At 56.9% G+C, this 21296-nt stretch overlaps 1 protein-coding gene across 1 annotated transcript in view; it reads right to left on the bottom strand.

The window, feature by feature from the left end:
• Positions 1 to 7538: 7538 nt before the first annotated feature.
• Positions 7539 to 21296, bottom strand: part of LOC140378270 (multidrug resistance-associated protein 1-like) — a 180000-nt gene continuing 166242 nt past the window's right edge. Inside the window, exon 24 of the mRNA XM_072464033.1 lies at positions 7539 to 7667. Within this exon, the coding sequence (XP_072320134.1) occupies positions 7559 to 7667 (109 nt within the window). The 3' untranslated portion in view covers positions 7539 to 7558. The remainder of the gene's footprint in view (positions 7668 to 21296) is intronic.

Below are 21296 nucleotides of genomic sequence, written 5' to 3'. Positions count from 1 at the left end.
TGCTTTGCTTAATTTCTTGGTTATAATAATTCCTTATATGTAAATACTTCTAAAAGTACCGGTAAACACTTTTAAATTGATTAGTTTCTACAATCTGCCAAAAAACAAACATTTATACCTTTTTTAATCTAGATCTTAAATCTCAGGTCGGTGTTACTTGGTGTAAAACCAGTTTAAGATTTTAACATTTGTGTTTAGTTTGTCTGTTTTGATCAGCTCCTTCCATGTTGTAAGAACAGATTTTAACCAGGGATTCTTAACTTCCTCCAAATGACTCAACCACTTGTCATCTACCAATAAGGCCTGTACAGGAATCACCGGCACAAAATTAATCTCAATATTTTTCCTTTGAGCTTCATATTCACACTAATCCCACCAGCAACTCTCTGATCTGAGCTGAAATAAGAACCCCATTCTTACTGTGAAGCACGGGGGTGGAAACATCATGTTCTGGGGGTGCTTTCCTGCACAGGGGACAGGACGACTGCACTGTGTTAAGGACAGAATGACTGTGGCCATGTGTTGTGAGACAAGGGTAACAACCTCCTTCCCTCAGTCAGAGCATTGAAGATGGGTCGTGGCCGAGTCTTCCAACATGACAATGACCTGAAGCACACAGCCAGGAGAACCAAGGAGTGGCTCTGTAAGAAGCATATCAAGGTTCTGGAGTGGCCCAGCCAGTCTCCAGACCTAAATCCAAGTGGCCCATAATCCCTGCTGCAGTGTGTGCAAACCGGGTCAAGAACTACAGGAAAAGTTTGACCTCTGTCCTTGTAAACAAAGGCTTCTGTACCAAATATTAACACAAGTTTTCTCAGGTGTTCAAATAATTATTTGCAGCAATAACATACAAATAAATGATTTAAAAATCATACAATGTGATTTCCGGATTTTTAAGCTTCTGCGTCTCACAGTGGAAATGCATCTACAATGAAAATGTCAGACCCATCCATAATGTATAAGTGGGAGAACTGGGTGTCTTTTCCTGACTGTAGAGTGATGTGCTTTTCCCTCTACTGTGTTTGTGCTCAAAATGTTCAGACAACAATGCTCTGAAATCAGCATTGTCAAACTAAACATTCTGTCTCACGTATGTTAAAAAGAGCACAGACACTGGACACAGCGCAAAGTGGACTGGCTTCCCTCATATGATATCACTTTTTGAGCTTACACTACGCACAGTCCACAATCAAAATAATGAATGGTAATACTAATTACAATGATAATAGAAGTGACCTACCTATACCAAAATACTAATAAATGAAATTCATAGCCTACAAAGTATTTTAAAACAAAATATTGCAATAACATATTGCAATATTTTGTGATATATATATATATATATATATATATATATAGTGCATATCGCACTTTTTTTCAATACCGTGCAGCCCTTGTCAGGGGTCAATCTGCGCTCCAGATGTGTTGACACATTTAAACCAGTCCCCTGGGGGTGGGAGCAGTGCGATGCCTGAGTGTGACCCTATTTTGAATTTTTAAATGTCCCATTCACTCCGTCCAGTTTACATTCAAAGTCTATGTGGGCGCACGTCTTGGGCGCCCGGGCGCTTGAGCGTCGGATGCTTTGGACGCGCCACTAGAGCGAATGTGGGGTTAACTGCAGAAAAGTCTCCAGGTTCAACGCGAGTCACGGCCAGGCTTTTAGATAGCCGTCGGTCTTCCCATATTTTGGACGGGGTATTTTGAAATGTGGACGGGAATTTTTGAGTGCAAGGACGGGGCCAATTTTATTAAATGCGTAATGGACAATTTTTCGGCGATTTGAGAACGAAGTGGAAAAGGAAGTGCGCATGCCACTCCCCCCTGCGCATGCCACTCCCCCGTGTGCATGCCACTCCCCCGTGCTCATGCCACTCCCCCGTGCACATGCCACTCCCCAGTGCTCATGCCACTCCCCCGTGCACATGCCACTCCCCCGCGCGGACTGATACAACACACACGTGCGTTTGTTTATTAGCGCGACGGATCACATCGCATCTCTCGTCTCCCGTAGATTTCTTCCTCTAAGAGGAATATTTGCAAGTTCAAACATGAAAATATACATACAACATAAATGTGTCCTTTCTTTTTGCTGATAATCATGAACAATTGTAAAATCATGATATTCCTCCTCATGATAATCGTGACTCTAAAATGAATATTGTGAACTAATAATAATAATATCCCTATAATACTAATGAGACAAACCAAAGTCACCCAAAAGCTAATAAGAGGAGGAAATGTAAGGAAGAGTATGTAGCTTCACTGTGACTGAGGTGGAGACGAGGAAAGACCACATGTCCACTGTGTCTTTAATGTTGGCAGCGACAGCAATAAATGACACATCAATAAAACACAGACTTTGCTTCGCTAACATATATATGCAGAGTTTATACGTTCCCCGTATTTATAGTCGCGGCGGAGACTAGGGGGTGTTTTCTTCTTCCTGGGGGGGCTTGAACTGATTCAAAGCAATGACTCGTCTCAAATGCTTGTGTCTTGTGCTGACAAGAGTTTGAGCTAAAGAAGACAGTAGTATAGTATTCTTTTTTAAGGTACTTAAACTTCAACCTTAGGTCTAAGGTTTGTTCAAACTAAGCGTGAAACTAAACCTGGATTCGATCAGGACTAGAGCAGGATCAAAACAGGTCTGTATATTGACTAAATTGGCAAAAAATAATAATTATATCTATCTATCCATCCATTTTCTACCGCTTGTTCCCTTTCGGGGTCGCGGGTGACTGGAGCCTATCCCAGTGACTTTGGGCCTTAGGCGGGTGCACCCTGGACAGTGGCCAACTCGTTGCAGTATATATATATATATATATATATATATATATATATATATATATATATATATATATATATATATATATATATCAAAACAATACAAAAACAATGGTGTTTAGGAGTTCATCATTTAGTTTTCTCTTTAATGTTAATGCTTCGGGACGTGTTTAAAATATGAAATACAAACCTTATCCCATTAGCATTTTCAAATCGAATTGTAATCATGTTTCACGGGGGAAATGCAAATAGATATTTTTACAAAATTGTTCAGCTCTAATTTCCTTATAATTATAGTATTCCTTATAAACCTCAATATTGACTTCATAACTGCAGACTTGATAAACCATTTCACTGTCACCAGCAGCTGATTGTCACGGACATGATTTATTTTAGAAAACATTGTAAACATGACATTTTATAATCACTCAATCAACTAATCACAATAAGTACATGTGGGCAGGGATAGCGGGCAGGTGAAAACAGGAACTTTCAGGATGAGGAAACATAACAAAGTTGTTAAGTTATAACACAGTTAAAGCTCAGTAAAGTTATGTATAATATATGAATATAAGGGCTTACCTGCAGCGAGAGTGAGAGGCAGCACAAGCCTGAAGAAGGCGCACACGTACGGCTCCACGGACATACTGCTCCCGGTATAAACTCACGGACAACACTCCTGACCGTGCTCTGTCCACGTCACGAGTCACCGCGCGGCGACAGTGCTCCCGCTTGCCAAGGGCGAGCCACTGACGCCCGCTCTCATCCCCGGAGCCCGGACGGAGCCCCACTCAAGCGCTCCCGGGACAAAGCGCACCCCGGGTAAAGTCCTCTCTAAAGCCCCGGTGCAGTCCTCTCCAAACCCCGGTGAAATCCTCTCTAAACCCCGGTGCAGTCCTCTTCTAAACCCCGGTGCAGTCCTCTCTGAACCCCGGTGCAGTCCCTTCTAAACCCCGGTGCAGTCCTCTCTAAACCCCGGTGCAGTCCTCTCTAAAGCCCGGTGCAGTCCCTTCTAAACCCCGGTGCAGTCCTCTCTAAACCCCGGTGCAGTCCTCTCTAAAGCCCGGTGCAGTCCCTTCTAAACCCCGGTGCAGTTCTCTCTAAACCCCGGTGCAGTTCTCTCTAAACCCCGGTGCAGTCCTCTCTAGAGCCCGGTGCAGTCCTCTCTAAAGCCCGGTGCAATCCTCTCTAAACCCCGGTGCAGTCCTCTCTAAAGCCCGGTGCAGTTCTCTCTAAACCCCGGTGCAGTCCTCTCTAGAGCCCGGTGCAGTCCTCTCTAAAGCCCGGTGCAGTCCTCTCTAAACCCCGGTGCAGTCCTCTCTAAACCCCGGTGCAGTCCTCTCTAAACCCCGGTGCAGTCCCCTCTGAACCCCGGTGCAGTCCCCTCTAAACCCCGGTGCAGTCCCCTCTGAACCCCGGTGCAGTCCCCTCTAAACCCCGGTGCAGTCCTCTCTAAACCCCGGTGCAGTCCCCTCTAAACCCCGGTGCAGTCCCCTCTGAACCCCGGTGCAGTCCCCTCTAAACCCCGGTGCAGTCCTCTCTAAACCCCGGTGCAGTCCCCTCTGAACCCCGGTGCAGTCCTCTCTAAAGCCCGGTGCAGTCCTCTCTGAACCCCGGTGCAGTCCTCTCTGAACCCCGGTGCAGTCCCTTCTAAACCCCGGTGCAGTCCTCTCTAAAGCCCGGTGCAGTCCTCTCTGAACCCCGGTGCAGTCCTCTCTAAACCCCGGTGCAGTCCTCTCTAAAGCCCGGTGCAGTCCCTTCTAAACCCCGGTGCAGTTCTCTCTAAACCCCGGTGCAGTCCTCTCTAAAGCCCGGTGCAGTCCTCTCTGAACCCCGGTGCAGTCCTCTCTGAACCCCGGTGCAGTCCTCTCTGAACCCCGGTGCAGTCCTCTCTAAAGCCCGGTGCAGTCCTCTCTAAAGCCCGGTGCAGTCCTCTCTAAAGCCCGGTGCAGTCCTCTCTAAAGCCCGGTGCAGTCCTCTCTGAACCCCGGTGCAGTCCTCTCTAAAGCCCGGTGCAGTCCTCTCTAAAGCCCGGTGCAGTCCTCTCTAAAGCCCGGTGCAGTCCTCTCTGAACCCCGGTGCAGTCCTCTCTAAACCCCGGTGCAGTCCTCTCTAAAGCCCGGTGCAGTCCTCTCTAAAGCCCGGTGCAGTCCTCTCTAAAGCCCGGTGCAGTCCTCTCTAAAGCCCGGTGCAGTCCTCTCTAAACCCCGGTGCAGTCCTCTCTGAACCCCGGTGCAGTCCTCTCTAAAGCCCGGTGCAGTCCTCTCTGAACCCCGGTGCAGTCCTCTCTAAACCCCGGTGCAGTCCTCTCTAAAGCCCGGTGCAGTCCTCTCTAAAGCCCGGTGCAGTCCTCTCTGAACCCCGGTGCAGTCCTCTCTAAAGCCCGGTGCAGTCCTCTCTAAACCCCGGTGCAGTCCTCTCTAAAGCCCGGTGCAGTCCACGTCTAGTGCGGGTCTAACTTGTCCAAAGTCTCAGGTTTCCCGCACTAGCCCCTCCCCCGCGCAGTAGTGTCTGTGGATTGGACCTATCACAGCGCGCACCATGTGTGCACCAAGGCGCGCGCTCACTAACCGCAAAGAGCCACAACTTCTTCTCCTCCAAAAAACAAAATGTGAAGCTCCTGTAGTACAAGCCCCATGTGTGTTTCTGTGGACGCACTGGTGTTTGGCGTGATACGTGAGACTGGGGGCAATAAAGCTCAGGCTTTGGTTTATACAAGCTAATTAACTTGTGAACATGAGCAGGCAGCAGTTTTCAACTTTGCAGGGGGCTGTGTTGCACCTACGGCTTTCTTTAGGATTATAGGCAATGCTCTGGAACAGTTATCCATTTGCTAAATCCATGTGAACATTGTTAGTACTAATAATCGGCATGTGATTGTTTCATTGTTTGATTCCCCGCCGCTCTGTTGGAGAACGCTCAACCAAGGCAAGTTGTGTGGAGATTTTGGGTGTTACAAAAATGTATTGAATTGAATGGCCAATAGTTAAAAGGTAAGAATTCTATGGGAGGATTGCAAATGCTGATGTTTGATCTGGTTTATGAGCAGTGGCAGTGGTTACATGCACACTCAAAATCAGTCACATGTTGAGTGATATGTTAGAGCAATCTGAATCTCCTGGTCATCCTTCTTTTAAAGCTGCCCAACAAATGAAACCTAAACCAGTGTCAGCCACACCATCCCTGCAAACACCATCTTTACTCCTTCATATATTCAGCACATCACATATCATACATCATCATTACCATATGTCATATATTAGAACATCTGATATTCCTCTGGTCAGAGCTTCTTACCACTTAATAATTCAAGTAAATCAGAGGCCAAAACGACAGAGTCTCAGCTTCACTAAGAGTCCAGCCGATTGTTTCTTCAAAGATTCAAGAACAGATTCAGTTTGAATTACTTTGAATTATTACGCTCCAAGTCGTTCTTTAGTGTTTACCAAGAAAGCATTTTTATTTACTCATTTTCATTTCGCAAACACATTTGAATACATTCTGCCACACTTACACTCACATAGAACTGATTACATGACTATATATATATATATATATATATATATATATATATATATATATATATCAGGGTTCAGATGAAGGATTTTCACTTGTGCAGCAGCTGCTAAACAATCCGTTAATTTTTCCAAATTTGTGTAGCAATTTGATAATTGCATAGCAAAACACGAAAGTGACTAACAATCAATATTTTCCAATGATGTAACAAGATTATTTATTTAAAATGTATTTGTAAACATTCTATTTAAAAAAAAACTCTTAACAAATTAACTTTTAAACACTTTTTAAACTTTTTTTTTTTTTAAATAAAACAGAAAACTTGCAAATAAAATTAGTTGTTGAACAAGTTAATCAACACAAAGTCCGATGGCCTTATTTACAACTTTCTTCCACATCATCATCATCAGATGACTATTTGCACGAGTCTCATTCACATATTAATTGTCATTACACTCGGAAAAATAAAGGTTGCCGTGGCGTCCATCATGGTGTATTTTGTGTGTTATTCAAATTGTACCGCTCTATTTGACGTTCCATTCCATTTTTAGTTTTGCTACTTGATGACGGTCCCTAAGTACTCTCGTCTCTGCTCCGGCTGCACATTTGATGACGGTCCCTAAGCACTCGCCTCAGCTCCGGCTGCACATTTGATGACGGTCCCTAAGCACTCGCCTCAGCTCCGGCTGCACATTTGATGACGGTCCCTAAGTACTCTCGACACCGCTCCGGCTGCACATTTGATGACGGTCCCTAAGCACTCGTCTCACCTCCAGCTGCACATTCGGATCAGTGTAATTCGCTGCGCCCCAAAATACACATCTGATTGTTAAAAACGAGGTTGTGTCACTGCAGTGTAAATATGAATATTTTGGATGTGAATGATCTGCAAAGACTTTTGCGTTAAGGAACTGTTGACCTCGGAAGTCTGTATCTATGACGCTAACTTTACCGCACGTGGCTCCTCCCACTTTCAGACTCGCGATCTGAGACAGCAGCGGGACTCGTCATGTTAACACGGCGTCCTACATGTGTCATGACGTTATTGACGATCGATTGACGAGTGATCAGTACTTTTAGGCGCTTTGGTTATACAATTGAACACACATGTTTGTATCGCAAAAGCTGGAATACAAACACATCTTTTTCTGACGAATGCATCGTATTTGAGAGAAATTGCGTCACATTTTGTGATACTGCTTATTCTGAACCCTGTATATATATATATATATATATATATCAACATTGCAGCAGTCTAAACCAGGCCGGCCTCTGCACACATCCTGTAGAAGTGTCCACGCTGCTGAAGGAGAACTGCAGGGGGCGCCATCTCCACTACGGAGCCCTGGTCCATCACCACCACCCTACGGGATAAAAACAGTCTGAATTTATAAAAGAGTAACGGATTAGTATTCTCTTTCATCTCTTCTGTCTTTTTTGTTTCTGTGTTTTTTTGCCTAATTTTCCTCAGTGCACCCCCTACACCAGTGTGACAAGAACAGAGGTAAGATGAGTGAAGTGGAGGGCCTAAGGGCCCCAAGATGAACTACTATTGCGGGTAAAGTGCTTCAAACCACTCCTGTTGTTGTCATCATAGTAAAATGCAATTTTGATAGTTAGGGATGGTTCCATGGATTTGATACCGATATCAGATATTTGTGGCACGGTGGTTAGTAAACTAGTAAGAAGGTTCTGGGTTCAAGCCATGGCCCTTAAAGGCCAAGGTCCCTGTGTCTGGGTTAGAACTGAAGATCTTTGAATCTTTTAACTTTGGATTCGGGCCGGTCATAATTCCTATCATTTTATTCTGGCTCCTCTGCATGTGCCCTCCTCCTCCGCGGCGTGTGCCCTCCTCCGCGGCGTGTGCCCTCCTCTGCGTGTGCCCTCCTCCGCGGCGTGTGCCCTCCTCCGCGGCGGCGTGTGCCCTCCTCCTCTGCGTGTGCCCTCCTCCTCCGCGGCGTGTGCCCTCCTCCGCGGCGTGTGCCCTCCTCCTCTGCGTGTGCCCTCCTCCGCGGCGTGTGCCCTCCTCCGCGGCGTGTGCCCTCCTCCTCTGCGTGTGCCCTCCTCCTCCGCGGCGTGTGCCCTCCTCCTCTGCGTGTGCCCTCCTCCTCTGCGTGTGCCCTCCTCCTCCGCGGCGTGTGCCCTCCTCCGCGGCGTGTGCCCTCCTCCTCTGCGTGTGCCCTCCTCCTCTGCGTGTGCCCTCCTCCTCCTCTGCGTGTGCCCTCCTCCTCGGCGTGTGCCCTCCTCCGCGGCGTGTGCCCTCCTCCTCTGCGTGTGCCCTCCTCCTCTGCGTGTGCCCTCCTCCTCCGCGGCGTGTGCCCTCCTCCGCGGCGTGTGCCCTCCTCCTCTGCGTGTGCCCTCCTCCTCCGCGGCGTGTGCCCTCCTCCTCTGCGTGTGCCCTCCTCCACTACGTGTGCCCTCCTCCTCCGCGGCGTGTGCCCTCCTCCTCTCCTCCTCTGCGTGTGCCCTCCTCCTCTGCGTGTGCCCTCCTCCTCTGCGTGTGCCCTCCTCCTCTGCGTGTGCCCTCCTCCGCGGCGTGTGCCCTCCTCCGCGGCGTGTGCCCTCCTCCTCTGCGTGTGCCCTCCTCCTCTGCGTGTGCCCTCCTCCTCTGCGTGTGCCCTCCTCCTCTGCGTGTGCCCTCCTCCGCGGCGTGTGCCCTCCTCCGCGGCGTGTGCCCTCCTCCTCCTCTGCGTGTGCCCTCCTCCTCCGCGGCGTGTGCCCTCCTCCTCCGCGGCGTGTGCCCTCCTCCTCTGCGTGTGCCCTCCTCCTCTGCGTGTGCCCTCCTCCTCTGCGTGTGCCCTCCTCCGCGGCGGGTGCCCTCCTCCGCGGCGTGTGCCCTCCTCCTCTGCGTGTGCCCTCCTCCTCTGCGTGTGCCCTCCTCCTCCGCGGCGTGTGCCCTCCTCCTCTGCGTGTGCCCTCCTCCTCCGCGGCGTGTGCCCTCCTCCTCTGCGTGTGCCCTCCTCCGCGGCGTGTGCCCTCCTCCGCGGCGTGTGCCCTCCTCCTCTGCGTGTGCCCTCCTCCTCTGCGTGTGCCCTCCTCCACTACGTGTGCCCTCCTCCTCCGCGGCGTGTGCCCTCCTCCTCTCCTCCTCTGCGTGTGCCCTCCTCCTCTGCGTGTGCCCTCCTCCTCTGCGTGTGCCCTCCTCCGCGGCGTGTGCCCTCCTCCTCCGCGGCGTGTGCCCTCCTCCTCCGCGGCGTGTGCCCTCCTCCTCTGCGTGTGCCCTCCTCCTCTGCGTGTGCCCTCCTCCTCCGCGGCGTGTGCCCTCCTCCGCGGCGTGTGCCCTCCTCCTCTGCGTGTGCCCTCCTCCTCTGCGTGTGCCCTCCTCCTCCGCGGCGTGTGCCCTCCTCCGCGGCGTGTGCCCTCCTCCTCTGCGTGTGCCCTCCTCCGCGGCGTGTGCCCTCCTCCTCTGCGTGTGCCCTCCTCCTCTGCGTGTGCCCTCCTCCACTACGTGTGCCCTCCTCCTCCGCGGCGTGTGCCCTCCTCCTCTCCTCCTCTGCGTGTGCCCTCCTCCTCTGCGTGTGCCCTCCTCCTCTGCGTGTGCCCTCCTCCTCTGCGTGTGCCCTCCTCCTCTGCGTGTGCCCTCCTCCTCTGCGTGTGCCCTCCTCCGCGGCGTGTGCACTCCTCCGCGGCGTGTGCCCTCCTCCTCCTCTGCGTGTGCCCTCCTCCTCCGCGGCGTGTGCCCTCCTCCTCCGCGGCGTGTGCCCTCCTCCTCTGCGTGTGCCCTCCTCCTCTGCGTGTGCCCTCCTCCTCTGCGTGTGCCCTCCTCCGCGGCGGGTGCCCTCCTCCGCGGCGTGTGCCCTCCTCCTCTGCGTGTGCCCTCCTCCTCTGCGTGTGCCCTTCTCCTCCGCGGCGTGTGCCCTCCTCCTCTGCGTGTGCCCTCCTCCTCCGCGGCGTGTGCCCTCCTCCTCTGCGTGTGCCCTCTTCCGCGGCGTGTGCCCTCCTCCGCGGCGTGTGCCCTCCTCCTCTGCGTGTGCCCTCCTCCTCTGCGTGTGCCCTCCTCCACTACGTGTGCCCTCCTCCTCCGCGGCGTGTGCCCTCCTCCTCTCCTCCTCTGCGTGTGCCCTCCTCCTCTGCGTGTGCCCTCCTCCTCTGCGTGTGCCCTCCTCCGCGGCGTGTGCCCTCCTCCTCCGCGGCGTGTGCCCTCCTCCTCCGCGGCGTGTGCCCTCCTCCTCTGCGGCGTGTGCCCTCCTCCTCTCCTCCTCTGCGTGTGCCCTCCTCCTCTGCGTGTGCCCTCCTCCTCTGCGTGTGCCCTCCTCCACTACGTGTGCCCTCCTCCTCCGCGGCGTGTGCCCTCCTCCTCTCCTCCTCTGCGTGTGCCCTCCTCCTCTGCGTGTGCCCTCCTCCTCTGCGTGTGCCCTCCTCCGCGGCGTGTGCCCTCCTCCTCCGCGGCGTGTGCCCTCCTCCTCCGCGGCGTGTGCCCTCCTCCTCTGCGTGTGCCCTCCTCCTCTGCGTGTGCCCTCCTCCTCCGCGGCGTGTGCCCTCCTCCGCGGCGTGTGCCCTCCTCCTCTGCGTGTGCCCTCCTCCTCTGCGTGTGCCCTCCTCCTCCGCGGCGTGTGCCCTCCTCCGCGGCGTGTGCCCTCCTCCTCTGCGTGTGCCCTCCTCCTCCGCGGCGTGTGCCCTCCTCCTCTGCGTGTGCCCTCCTCCGCGGCGTGTGCCCTCCTCCTCTGCGTGTGCCCTCCTCCTCTGCGTGTGCCCTCCTCCACTACGTGTGCCCTCCTCCTCCGCGGCGTGTGCCCTCCTCCTCTCCTCCTCTGCATGTGCCCTCCTCCTCTGCGTGTGCCCTCCTCCTCTGCGTGTGCCCTCCTCCGCGGCGTGTGCCCTCCTCCTCTGCGTGTGCCCTCCTCCTCTGCGTGTGCCCTCCTCCTCTGCGTGTGCCCTCCTCCGCGGCGTGTGCCCTCCTCCGCGGCGTGTGCCCTCCTCCTCCTCTGCGTGTGCCCTCCTCCGCGGCGGGTGCCCTCCTCCGCGGCGTGTGCCCTCCTCCTCTGCGTGTGCCCTCCTCCTCTGCGTGTGCCCTCCTCCTCCGCGGCGTGTGCCCTCCTCCTCTGCGTGTGCCCTCCTCCGCGGCGTGTGCCCTCCTCCTCTGCGTGTGCCCTCCTCCTCTGCGTGTGCCCTCCTCCACTACGTGTGCCCTCCTCCTCCGCGGCGTGTGCCCTCCTCCTCTCCTCCTCTGCGTGTGCCCTCCTCCTCTGCGTGTGCCCTCCTCCTCTGCGTGTGCCCTCCTCCTCTGCGTGTGCCCTCCTCCTCTGCGTGTGCCCTCCTCCTCTGCGTGTGCCCTCCTCCTCTGCGTGTGCCCTCCTCCGCGGCGTGTGCCCTCCTCCGCGGCGTGTGCCCTCCTCCGCGGCGTGTGCCCTCCTCCTCCTCTGCGTGTGCCCTCCTCCTCCGCGGCGTGTGCCCTCCTCCTCCGCGGCGTGTGCCCTCCTCCTCTGCGTGTGCCCTCCTCCTCTGCGTGTGCCCTCCTCCACTACGTGTGCCCTCCTCCTCCGCGGCGTGTGCCCTCCTCCTCTCCTCCTCTGCGTGTGCCCTCCTCCTCTGCGTGTGCCCTCCTCCTCTGCGTGTGCCCTCCTCCGCGGCGTGTGCCCTCCTCCTCTGCGTGTGCCCTCCTCCTCTGCGTGTGCCCTCCTCCGCGGCGTGTGCCCTCCTCCGCGGCGTGTGCCCTCCTCCTCCTCTGCGTGTGCCCTCCTCCGCGGCGGGTGCCCTCCTCCTCCGCGGCGTGTGCCCTCCTCCTCTGCGTGTGCCCTCCTCCTCCGCGGCGTGTGCCCTCCTCCTCTGCGTGTGCCCTCCTCCGCGGCGTGTGCCCTCCTCCGCGGCGTGTGCCCTCCTCCTCTGCGTGTGCCCTCCTCCTCTGCGTGTGCCCTCCTCCACTACGTGTGCCCTCCTCCTCCGCGGCGTGTGCCCTCCTCCTCTCCTCCTCTGCGTGTGCCCTCCTCCTCTGCGTGTGCCCTCCTCCTCTGCGTGTGCCCTCCTCCGCGGCGTGTGCCCTCCTCCTCTGCGTGTGCCCTCCTCCTCTGCGTGTGCCCTCCTCCTCTGCGTGTGCCCTCCTCCTCTGCGTGTGCCCTCATCCGCGGCGTGTGCCCTCCTCCGCGGCGTGTGCCCTCCTCCTCCTCTGCGTGTGCCCTCCTCCTCCGCGGCGTGTGCCCTCCTCCTCCGCGGCGTGTGCCCTCCTCCTCTGCGTGTGCCCTCCTCCTCTGCGTGTGCCCTCCTCCTCTGCGTGTGCCCTCCTCCGCGGCAGGTGCCCTCCTCCGCGGCGTGTGCCCTCCTCCTCTGCGTGTGCCCTCCTCCTCTGCGTGTGCCCTCCTCCTCCGCGGCGTGTGCCCTCCTCCTCTGCGTGTGCCCTCCTCCTCCGCGGCGTGTGCCCTCCTCCTCTGCGTGTGCCCTCCTCCGCGGCGTGTGCCCTCCTCCGCGGCGTGTGCCCTCCTCCTCTGCGTGTGCCCTCCTCCTCTGCGTGTGCCCTCCTCCACTACGTGTGCCCTCCTCCTCCGCGGCGTGTGCCCTCCTCCTCTCCTCCTCTGCGTGTGCCCTCCTCCTCTGCGTGTGCCCTCCTCCTCTGCGTGTGCCCTCCTCCGCGGCGTGTGCCCTCCTCCGCGGCGTGTGCCCTCCTCCTCCTCTGCGTGTGCCCTCCTCCTCCGCGGCGTGTGCCCTCCTCCTCCGCGGCGTGTGCCCTCCTCCTCTGCGTGTGCCCTCCTCCTCTGCGTGTGCCCTCCTCCTCTGCGTGTGCCCTCCTCCGCGGCGGGTGCCCTCCTCCGCGGCGTGTGCCCTCCTCCTCTGCGTGTGCCCTCCTCCTCTGCGTGTGCCCTCCTCCTCCGCGGCGTGTGCCCTCCTCCTCTGCGTGTGCCCTCCTCCTCCGCGGCGTGTGCCCTCCTCCTCTGCGTGTGCCCTCCTCCGCGGCGTGTGCCCTCCTCCGCGGCGTGTGCCCTCCTCCTCTGCGTGTGCCCTCCTCCTCTGCGTGTGCCCTCCTCCACTACGTGTGCCCTCCTCCTCCGCGGCGTGTGCCCTCCTCCTCTCCTCCTCTGCGTGTGCCCTCCTCCTCTGCGTGTGCCCTCCTCCTCTGCGTGTGCCCTCCTCCGCGGCGTGTGCCCTCCTCCTCCGCGGCGTGTGCCCTCCTCCTCCGCGGCGTGTGCCCTCCTCCTCTGCGTGTGCCCTCCTCCTCTGCGTGTGCCCTCCTCCTCCGCGGCGTGTGCCCTCCTCCGCGGCGTGTGCCCTCCTCCTCTGCGTGTGCCCTCCTCCTCTGCGTGTGCCCTCCTCCTCCGCGGCGTGTGCCCTCCTCCGCGGCGTGTGCCCTCCTCCTCTGCGTGTGCCCTCCTCCGCGGCGTGTGCCCTCCTCCTCTGCGTGTGCCCTCCTCCTCTGCGTGTGCCCTCCTCCACTACGTGTGCCCTCCTCCTCCGCGGCGTGTGCCCTCCTCCTCTCCTCCTCTGCGTGTGCCCTCCTCCTCTGCGTGTGCCCTCCTCCTCTGCGTGTGCCCTCCTCCTCTGCGTGTGCCCTCCTCCTCTGCGTGTGCCCTCCTCCTCTGCGTGTGCCCTCCTCCGCGGCGTGTGCCCTCCTCCGCGGCGTGTGCCCTCCTCCTCCTCTGCGTGTGCCCTCCTCCTCCGCGGCGTGTGCCCTCCTCCTCCGCGGCGTGTGCCCTCCTCCTCTGCGTGTGCCCTCCTCCTCTGCGTGTGCCCTCCTCCTCTGCGTGTGCCCTCCTCCGCGGCGGGTGCCCTCCTCCGCGGCGTGTGCCCTCCTCCTCTGCGTGTGCCCTCCTCCTCTGCGTGTGCCCTCCTCCACTACGTGTGCCCTCCTCCTCCGCGGCGTGTGCCCTCCTCCTCTCCTCCTCTGCGTGTGCCCTCCTCCTCTGCGTGTGCCCTCCTCCTCTGCGTGTGCCCTCCTCCGCGGCGTGTGCCCTCCTCCTCCGCGGCGTGTGCCCTCCTCCTCCGCGGCGTGTGCCCTCCTCCTCTGCGGCGTGTGCCCTCCTCCTCTCCTCCTCTGCGTGTGCCCTCCTCCTCTGCGTGTGCCCTCCTCCTCTGCGTGTGCCCTCCTCCACTACGTGTGCCCTCCTCCTCCGCGGCGTGTGCCCTCCTCCTCTCCTCCTCTGCGTGTGCCCTCCTCCTCTGCGTGTGCCCTCCTCCTCTGCGTGTGCCCTCCTCCGCGGCGTGTGCCCTCCTCCTCCGCGGCGTGTGCCCTCCTCCTCCGCGGCGTGTGCCCTCCTCCTCTGCGTGTGCCCTCCTCCTCTGCGTGTGCCCTCCTCCTCCGCGGCTTGTGCCCTCCTCCGCGGCGTGTGCCCTCCTCCTCTGCGTGTGCCCTCCTCCTCTGCGTGTGCCCTCCTCCTCCGCGGCGTGTGCCCTCCTCCGCGGCGTGTGCCCTCCTCCTCTGCGTGTGCCCTCCTCCTCCGCGGCGTGTGCCCTCCTCCTCTGCGTGTGCCCTCCTCCGCGGCGTGTGCCCTCCTCCTCTGCGTGTGCCCTCCTCCTCTGCGTGTGCCCTCCTCCACTACGTGTGCCCTCCTCCTCCGCGGCGTGTGCCCTCCTCCTCTCCTCCTCTGCATGTGCCCTCCTCCTCTGCGTGTGCCCTCCTCCTCTGCGTGTGCCCTCCTCCGCGGCGTGTGCCCTCCTCCTCTGCGTGTGCCCTCCTCCTCTGCGTGTGCCCTCCTCCGCGGCGTGTGCCCTCCTCCGCGGCGTGTGCCCTCCTCCTCCTCTGCGTGTGCCCTCCTCCGCGGCGGGTGCCCTCCTCCGCGGCGTGTGCCCTCCTCCTCTGCGTGTGCCCTCCTCCTCTGCGTGTGCCCTCCTCCTCCGCGGCGTGTGCCCTCCTCCTCTGCGTGTGCCCTCCTCCGCGGCGTGTGCCCTCCTCCTCTGCGTGTGCCCTCCTCCTCTGCGTGTGCCCTCCTCCACTACGTGTGCCCTCCTCCTCCGCGGCGTGTGCCCTCCTCCTCTCCTCCTCTGCGTGTGCCCTCCTCCTCTGCGTGTGCCCTCCTCCTCTGCGTGTGCCCTCCTCCTCTGCGTGTGCCCTCCTCCTCTGCGTGTGCCCTCCTCCTCTGCGTGTGCCCTCCTCCGCGGCGTGTGCCCTCCTCCGCGGCGTGTGCCCTCCTCCTCCTCTGCGTGTGCCCTCCTCCGCGGCGGGTGCCCTCCTCCTCCGCGGCGTGTGCCCTCCTCCTCTGCGTGTGCCCTCCTCCTCCGCGGCGTGTGCCCTCCTCCTCTGCGTGTGCCCTCCTCCGCGGCGTGTGCCCTCCTCCGCGGCGTGTGCCCTCCTCCTCTGCGTGTGCCCTCCTCCTCTGCGTGTGCCCTCCTCCACTACGTGTGCCCTCCTCCTCCGCGGCGTGTGCCCTCCTCCTCTCCTCCTCTGCGTGTGCCCTCCTCCTCTGCGTGTGCCCTCCTCCTCTGCGTGTGCCCTCCTCCGCGGCGTGTGCCCTCCTCCTCCGCGGCGTGTGCCCTCCTCCTCCGCGGCGTGTGCCCTCCTCCTCTGCGTCTGCCCTCCTCCGCGGCGTGTGCCCTCCTCCTCCGCGGCGTGTGCCCTCCTCCTCCGCGGCGTGTGCCCTCCTCCTCTGCGGCGTGTGCCCTCCTCCTCTCCTCCTCTGCGTGTGCCCTCCTCCTCTGCGTGTGCCCTCCTCCTCTGCGTGTGCCCTCCTCCTCTGCGTGTGCCCTCCTCCTCTGCGTGTGCCCTCCTCCTCTGCGTGTGCCCTCCTCCGCGGCGTGTGCCCTCCTCCGCGGCGTGTGCCCTCCTCCTCCTCTGCGTGTGCCCTCCTCCTCCGCGGCGTGTGCCCTCCTCCTCCGCGGCGTGTGCCCTCCTCCTCTGCGTGTGCCCTCCTCCTCTGCGTGTGCCCTCCTCCTCTGCGTGTGCCCTCCTCCTCTGCGTGTGCCCTCCTCCGCGGCGGGTGCCCTCCTCCGCGGCGTGTGCCCTCCTCCTCTGCGTGTGCCCTCCTCCTCTGCGTGTGCCCTCCTCCTCCGCGGCGTGTGCCCTCCTCCTCTGCGTGTGCCCTCCTCCTCCGCGGCGTGTGCCCTCCTCCTCTGCGTGTGCCCTCCTCCGCGGCGTGTGCCCTCCTCCTCCGCGGCGTGTGCCCTCCTCCTCCGCGGCGTGTGCCCTCCTCCTCTGCGGCGTGTGCCCTCCTCCTCTCCTCCTCTGCGTGTGCCCTCCTCCTCTGCGTGTGCCCTCCTCCTCTGCGTGTGCCCTCCTCCTCTGCGTGTGCCCTCCTCCTCTGCGTGTGCCCTCCTCCTCTGCGTGTGCCCTCCTCCGCGGCGTGTGCCCTCCTCCGCGGCGTGTGCCCTCCTCCTCCTCTGCGTGTGCCCTCCTCCTCCGCGGCGTGTGCCCTCCTCCTCCGCGGCGTGTGCCCTCCTCCTCTGCGTGTGCCCTCCTCCTCTGCGTGTGCCCTCCTCCTCTGCGTGTGCCCTCCTCCGCGGCGGGTGCCCTCCTCCGCGGCGTGTGCCCTCCTCCTCTGCGTGTGCCCTCCTCCTCTGCGTGTGCCCTCCTCCTCCGCGGCGTGTGCCCTCCTCCTCTGCGTGTGCCCTCCTCCTCCGCGGCGTGTGCCCTCCTCCTCTGCGTGTGCCCTCCTCCGCGGCGTGTGCCCTCCTCCGCGGCGTGTGCCCTCCTCCTCTGCGTGTGCCCTCCTCCTCTGCGTGTGCCCTCCTCCACTACGTGTGCCCTCCTCCTCCGCGGCGTGTGCCCTCCTCCTCTCCTCCTCTGCGTGTGCCCTCCTCCTCTGCGTGTGCCCTCCTCCTCTGCGTGTGCCCTCCTCCGCGGCGTGTGCCCTCCTCCTCCGCGGCGTGTGCCCTCCTCCTCCGCGGCGTGTGCCCTCCTCCTCTGCGGCGTGTGCCCTCCTCCTCTCCTCCTCTGCGTGTGCCCTCCTCCTTTGCTGCGTTTGTCATTTACTGTATGCGTATTTCACAGATTTGGAACTTGAAATATTGGCAAATAACTTACTCTGAATTGTTAACCCTGAAAAATAAATTCAAAAAATGCTTAAGTGTACACCAGACATGTGTTTTTCTTCATTTGAAAGTCGTGCTGCCCGGTGGTCAAGTGATTAACCACTTCAGCTTTCACCTCACGCAGCTCGTTTATAATGTTGGAGATGTGTTTTTCCGCCTTCCTGCCGCCTTCAGCTCCCACTTCAGCTAACAATGTCTGCCCTAGCGGGCTCTGGTGATCCCCGCTGGAGACTGGACACAATAGCCAAATCGACAACTCATATTGATTTGGCACATGTATAGAGCAAGTCAATTCCTTTTTCAGGCATCCGGAAATGGTCACAAGTGTAAATGGTCAAAATGGTCAAATGGCAAAGATGTGTGCATGGACGTTTTGTAAGTAACCCTGTGGCCCTATCACAAGCTCAGTCCCAGTTTCCAGGTGTTTGCAGCATGTCCTTGAGATGGGCTTGTTCCAATTTAACTGGAGTAAACCAAGGACTGCATGAGGCTCGTGCAGCACAGCATCACACTATTATACACAGCTGGACACCTGAGTCCTTCGTGGGATGCTGCGTAGTCCTGAGGGCACGAAAACGGAGCACGCACTCAGCTCAGTCTGGTCGTATGGGCAGTCACATATTCACAGAGAAACAAGTCAAATGAGGAAGTGAATTTAAACGCAGTAAAATGCGGACGTACGAGACGCGGTCAGCATTTTATACCCCGCCCCAACCTGCCTGCAATGAAATAGGAATTTCTTGTCCTGGGCCAACCCGGCCTGTGGATCAAAACCCGGCCGCGCATCACTAGTGTCCACAGCGCAGCGCTCTGTGCAGTCGTGTATCAGGCGAGACAGAGGGAGTTTTTCCCTCATCTGCACTGCTCCCTAACCCACACAGGTTAATGGCCTGTTCAGACCGGGGCGTCAAATTCGCGCACGACGCATAAGTTGGACGCCTGTACATTTGAAGGCAGACGCCTCGGACGCGCGTACTCGACACCCCAGATGCGCGTCCGAAAAATACACTGACGAGCAGATGCGAGGCGTCCAACGCACATGCGCAATGGAGGAGTTGTGCTGTGTTGCTTTTCTCGTGGTGTTATGGAGTTTAATGGCGGACCATGGCTTTGGTTTATTAGTTTAGTCAATATCATGATATGCTCCAAAAGTTTTTTGTTTTTTTTTATCGTTGCGGGGTTTGTTTTGGATCATCTTCTCACAGGAGCGTCATCTCTGATTGGCTGCTGCGCGGCGTCTGCTGCAGAAAACGTTTCAACGTTGTCGAAGTTTAGTCCATACAGACTGCGAGAGGTGAAGATCGTTCTCAAGTTCTTTATTTGATGAAAACAGGGAAAAACAGGCAAAACAGTGGCGTGTTGTTCGTCTTGCAGCTGAGATCCAACTCTCCACAAGATGTTTTATAAAGCTGTTGCTTGGTTCTGATAAAATGGCTTTAAGATTGTTTAGACTAGTCCACAGATGATCAGAAAATACACAGAAAGTTCATTGTGACCCATATGCAGTAAGATCGTCGTGACGCATGATAAATAGGACACAGACATGACAATAATTTGATCAATATCCACAACGTTCAACTTTTCTGTGTCGGACAAGAAAACGCCCAAGACGCGCGCCGCGCCAGACCCTCAAAACGCAGAAATCGCGCCGCAAAAACGCAGGAATCGCCCTGGTGTGAACCATAATACTGGTCATTTATGCTTGAGGAAAATTGGAAAGAAGCATTTTTAAAGTAATGCAATCTTAATCATGCAAGACCAAATTCAATCAGCATTTGAATCCTTCTATAAAAATGTTTATTAGACAATTTCAAAACAATTCACGGTGTTACAATTGATGGGATTGAACATAAAATTGCCTGCTATGCAGATGACGTTCTATTAAATTGGACCAAACCAGAAATTCCTACACTCAATGTGACGCATCTCCTTAAAAAAAATCGGCCCAATGTCCGGATACAAACTGAATTTAAAAAAAAACTTAAATAATCTCATTATGGCATCCCCTTTGACCTTTAGAAAGACCTATCCATTTAAATGGAAAACAAAATATCTTCGATATTTAAGTGTAGGACTCGTCCCAGAGCCCTGGAGACGTACAGGTCCTGCAGAGATGTCTATAGCCAATCACCTTCTCAGCAGAATCTACTCCGTAGTCTCTGTTTGACCGTGGCTGTGGCTCCAGCGTACCACACGGTGATGGAGGAGGTATGGATGGACTCAATGATGGCTGTATAAAAACTGCACCATCATCTCCGCTGGCAGCTTGGCTTTTCTCAGCTGCCACAGGAAGTACATCCTCTGCTGGGCCTTCTTGATGAGGAGCTGATGGTGGCTCTCACTTGACATCCTGGGCAATGGTGGTGCCGAGAAAGCGGAAGGAGTTTATGGTGATGATGGGGGAGTCTGTGATAGTGAGGGGGGGCTGGGGGGCTGTGACTTTCCACAATCATCTCCACTGGGCATTGAACTCCAGGTTGTTACTGCTGCACCAGGACACCAGCCGGTCCACCTCCTGAAGACAGACTTATCCCTGTCCGAGATGAGCCTGAGGGTGGTGTCGTCCGCAAAACTTGATCAGTTGTACGGCGTCATGGCTGGAGGTGATGTAGTTTGTGTACAGGGAGAGGAGCAGGGGAGAAAGTACACAGCCCTGTGGAGCTCCTGTGCTGATAGTCCAAGTGTCTGAGACATTCTTGCCCAGCCGCACGCACTGCCTCAGTTCCATCAGGAAGTCAGTGATCCACCTGCAGGTGGAGTCAGAGACGTTGAGCTGGGAGAGCTTGTCCTGGAGCGGAGCAGGAGGTGGTGTTGAATGCAGAGCTAAAGTCCACAAACAGGATCCTGGCGTAGGAAGGTGGATCCCTGACTTCCTGATGGAACAGAGGCAGTGCATGATGCTGGGGAAGAATGTCTCAGACACACGGACTATCAGCACAGGGGTTCCACAGGGCTGTGCACTTTCTCCTTTGCTGTTCTCCCTGTACACAAATTGCTGCACCTCCAGCCATGACTCAGTAAAACTGATCAAGTTTTGCGGACGACACCACCCTCAGGCTCATCTCGGACAGGGATATGTCTACAGGAGGTGGACCTGCTGGTGTCCTGGTGCAGCAGTAACAACCTGGAGTTCAATGCCCAGTGGAGATGATTGTGGAAAGTCACACAGTTTGCGAACAATATCACCCCCTCATCGGTCTCATCTTGGACGGGGATCTCGGATGGGGTCTGTCTACAGGAGGGAGGTGTACTAGCTGGTGTCCTGGTACAGCAAAAACAACATGATGTTCAATGCCCAGAAGACAGTGGAGATGATCATGGACTTTGGGAATCACCCAGGACCTCAAGTGAGAGCTCACCATCAGCTCCCTCATCAAGAAGGCCCAGCAGAGGATGTACTTCTTCCGGCAGTTAAGGAAAGCTTAGCTGCCAGCGCAAATGATGGTGCAGTTTTACTTGGACATCATTGAGTCCATCCCCTATAGGATGCCTATACTTTGCCTAAGCTAGATGAACTTTTCCTACACTTTCTGGTGGTTTTAAGTGTTTTTTGGTCTGGGATTTTAAAATCTGGGTATTACCAGATCGAGACAGAGGAGCGTGACAAGGCATACCGCATTCCCCAAGGAATAACTAATGCAACTAACTAACTATCTGATAGTGTTCGCACCAACACTGGAAGAACATCAGTTCTTCAAAGTCTGAAAATGTTCAGTTTAAAACGGTGGAAAAATGTAGCATCTTGGACAGTGCCTCAAAATCTTAATGAGCTCAGATCGTCCTTTGGTTTTCCGGTCTACTACCAGAGGTTTGTGGGGGGGGTACTCCTCCATAGTTAGACCCCTCAACAAGTAACTTCTGGATATCCACCCAGCCATAAAAGTTCAAAACAAGTGGGAAAATCTCAAACAATATCTCAACCCAAAGGAACCTTTTGCTGGTCGTTGGACACCTGTTTCCCAACAAGCTTTCAAAGAAATAATCCAGAAATTGACAACAACCCCGGTCCTCACCTTTGCCAATCCAAGCAAACCTTACATCTTGCACACAGATGCTAGCTCTACAGGCCTTGGAGCAGTCTTGTACCAAGAACACAATGGACA

Source organism: Eucyclogobius newberryi, unplaced genomic scaffold (assembly GCF_026437365.1).
Source record: "Eucyclogobius newberryi isolate DKJ021-1_F unplaced genomic scaffold, fEucNew1.0.hap1 SCAF_4, whole genome shotgun sequence".
Classification (NCBI taxonomy): Eukaryota; Metazoa; Chordata; class Actinopteri; order Gobiiformes; family Gobiidae; genus Eucyclogobius; species Eucyclogobius newberryi.
The sequence above is the reverse complement of the archived record's forward strand: the minus strand, read 5'-3'. Positions and strand labels throughout refer to the sequence as shown.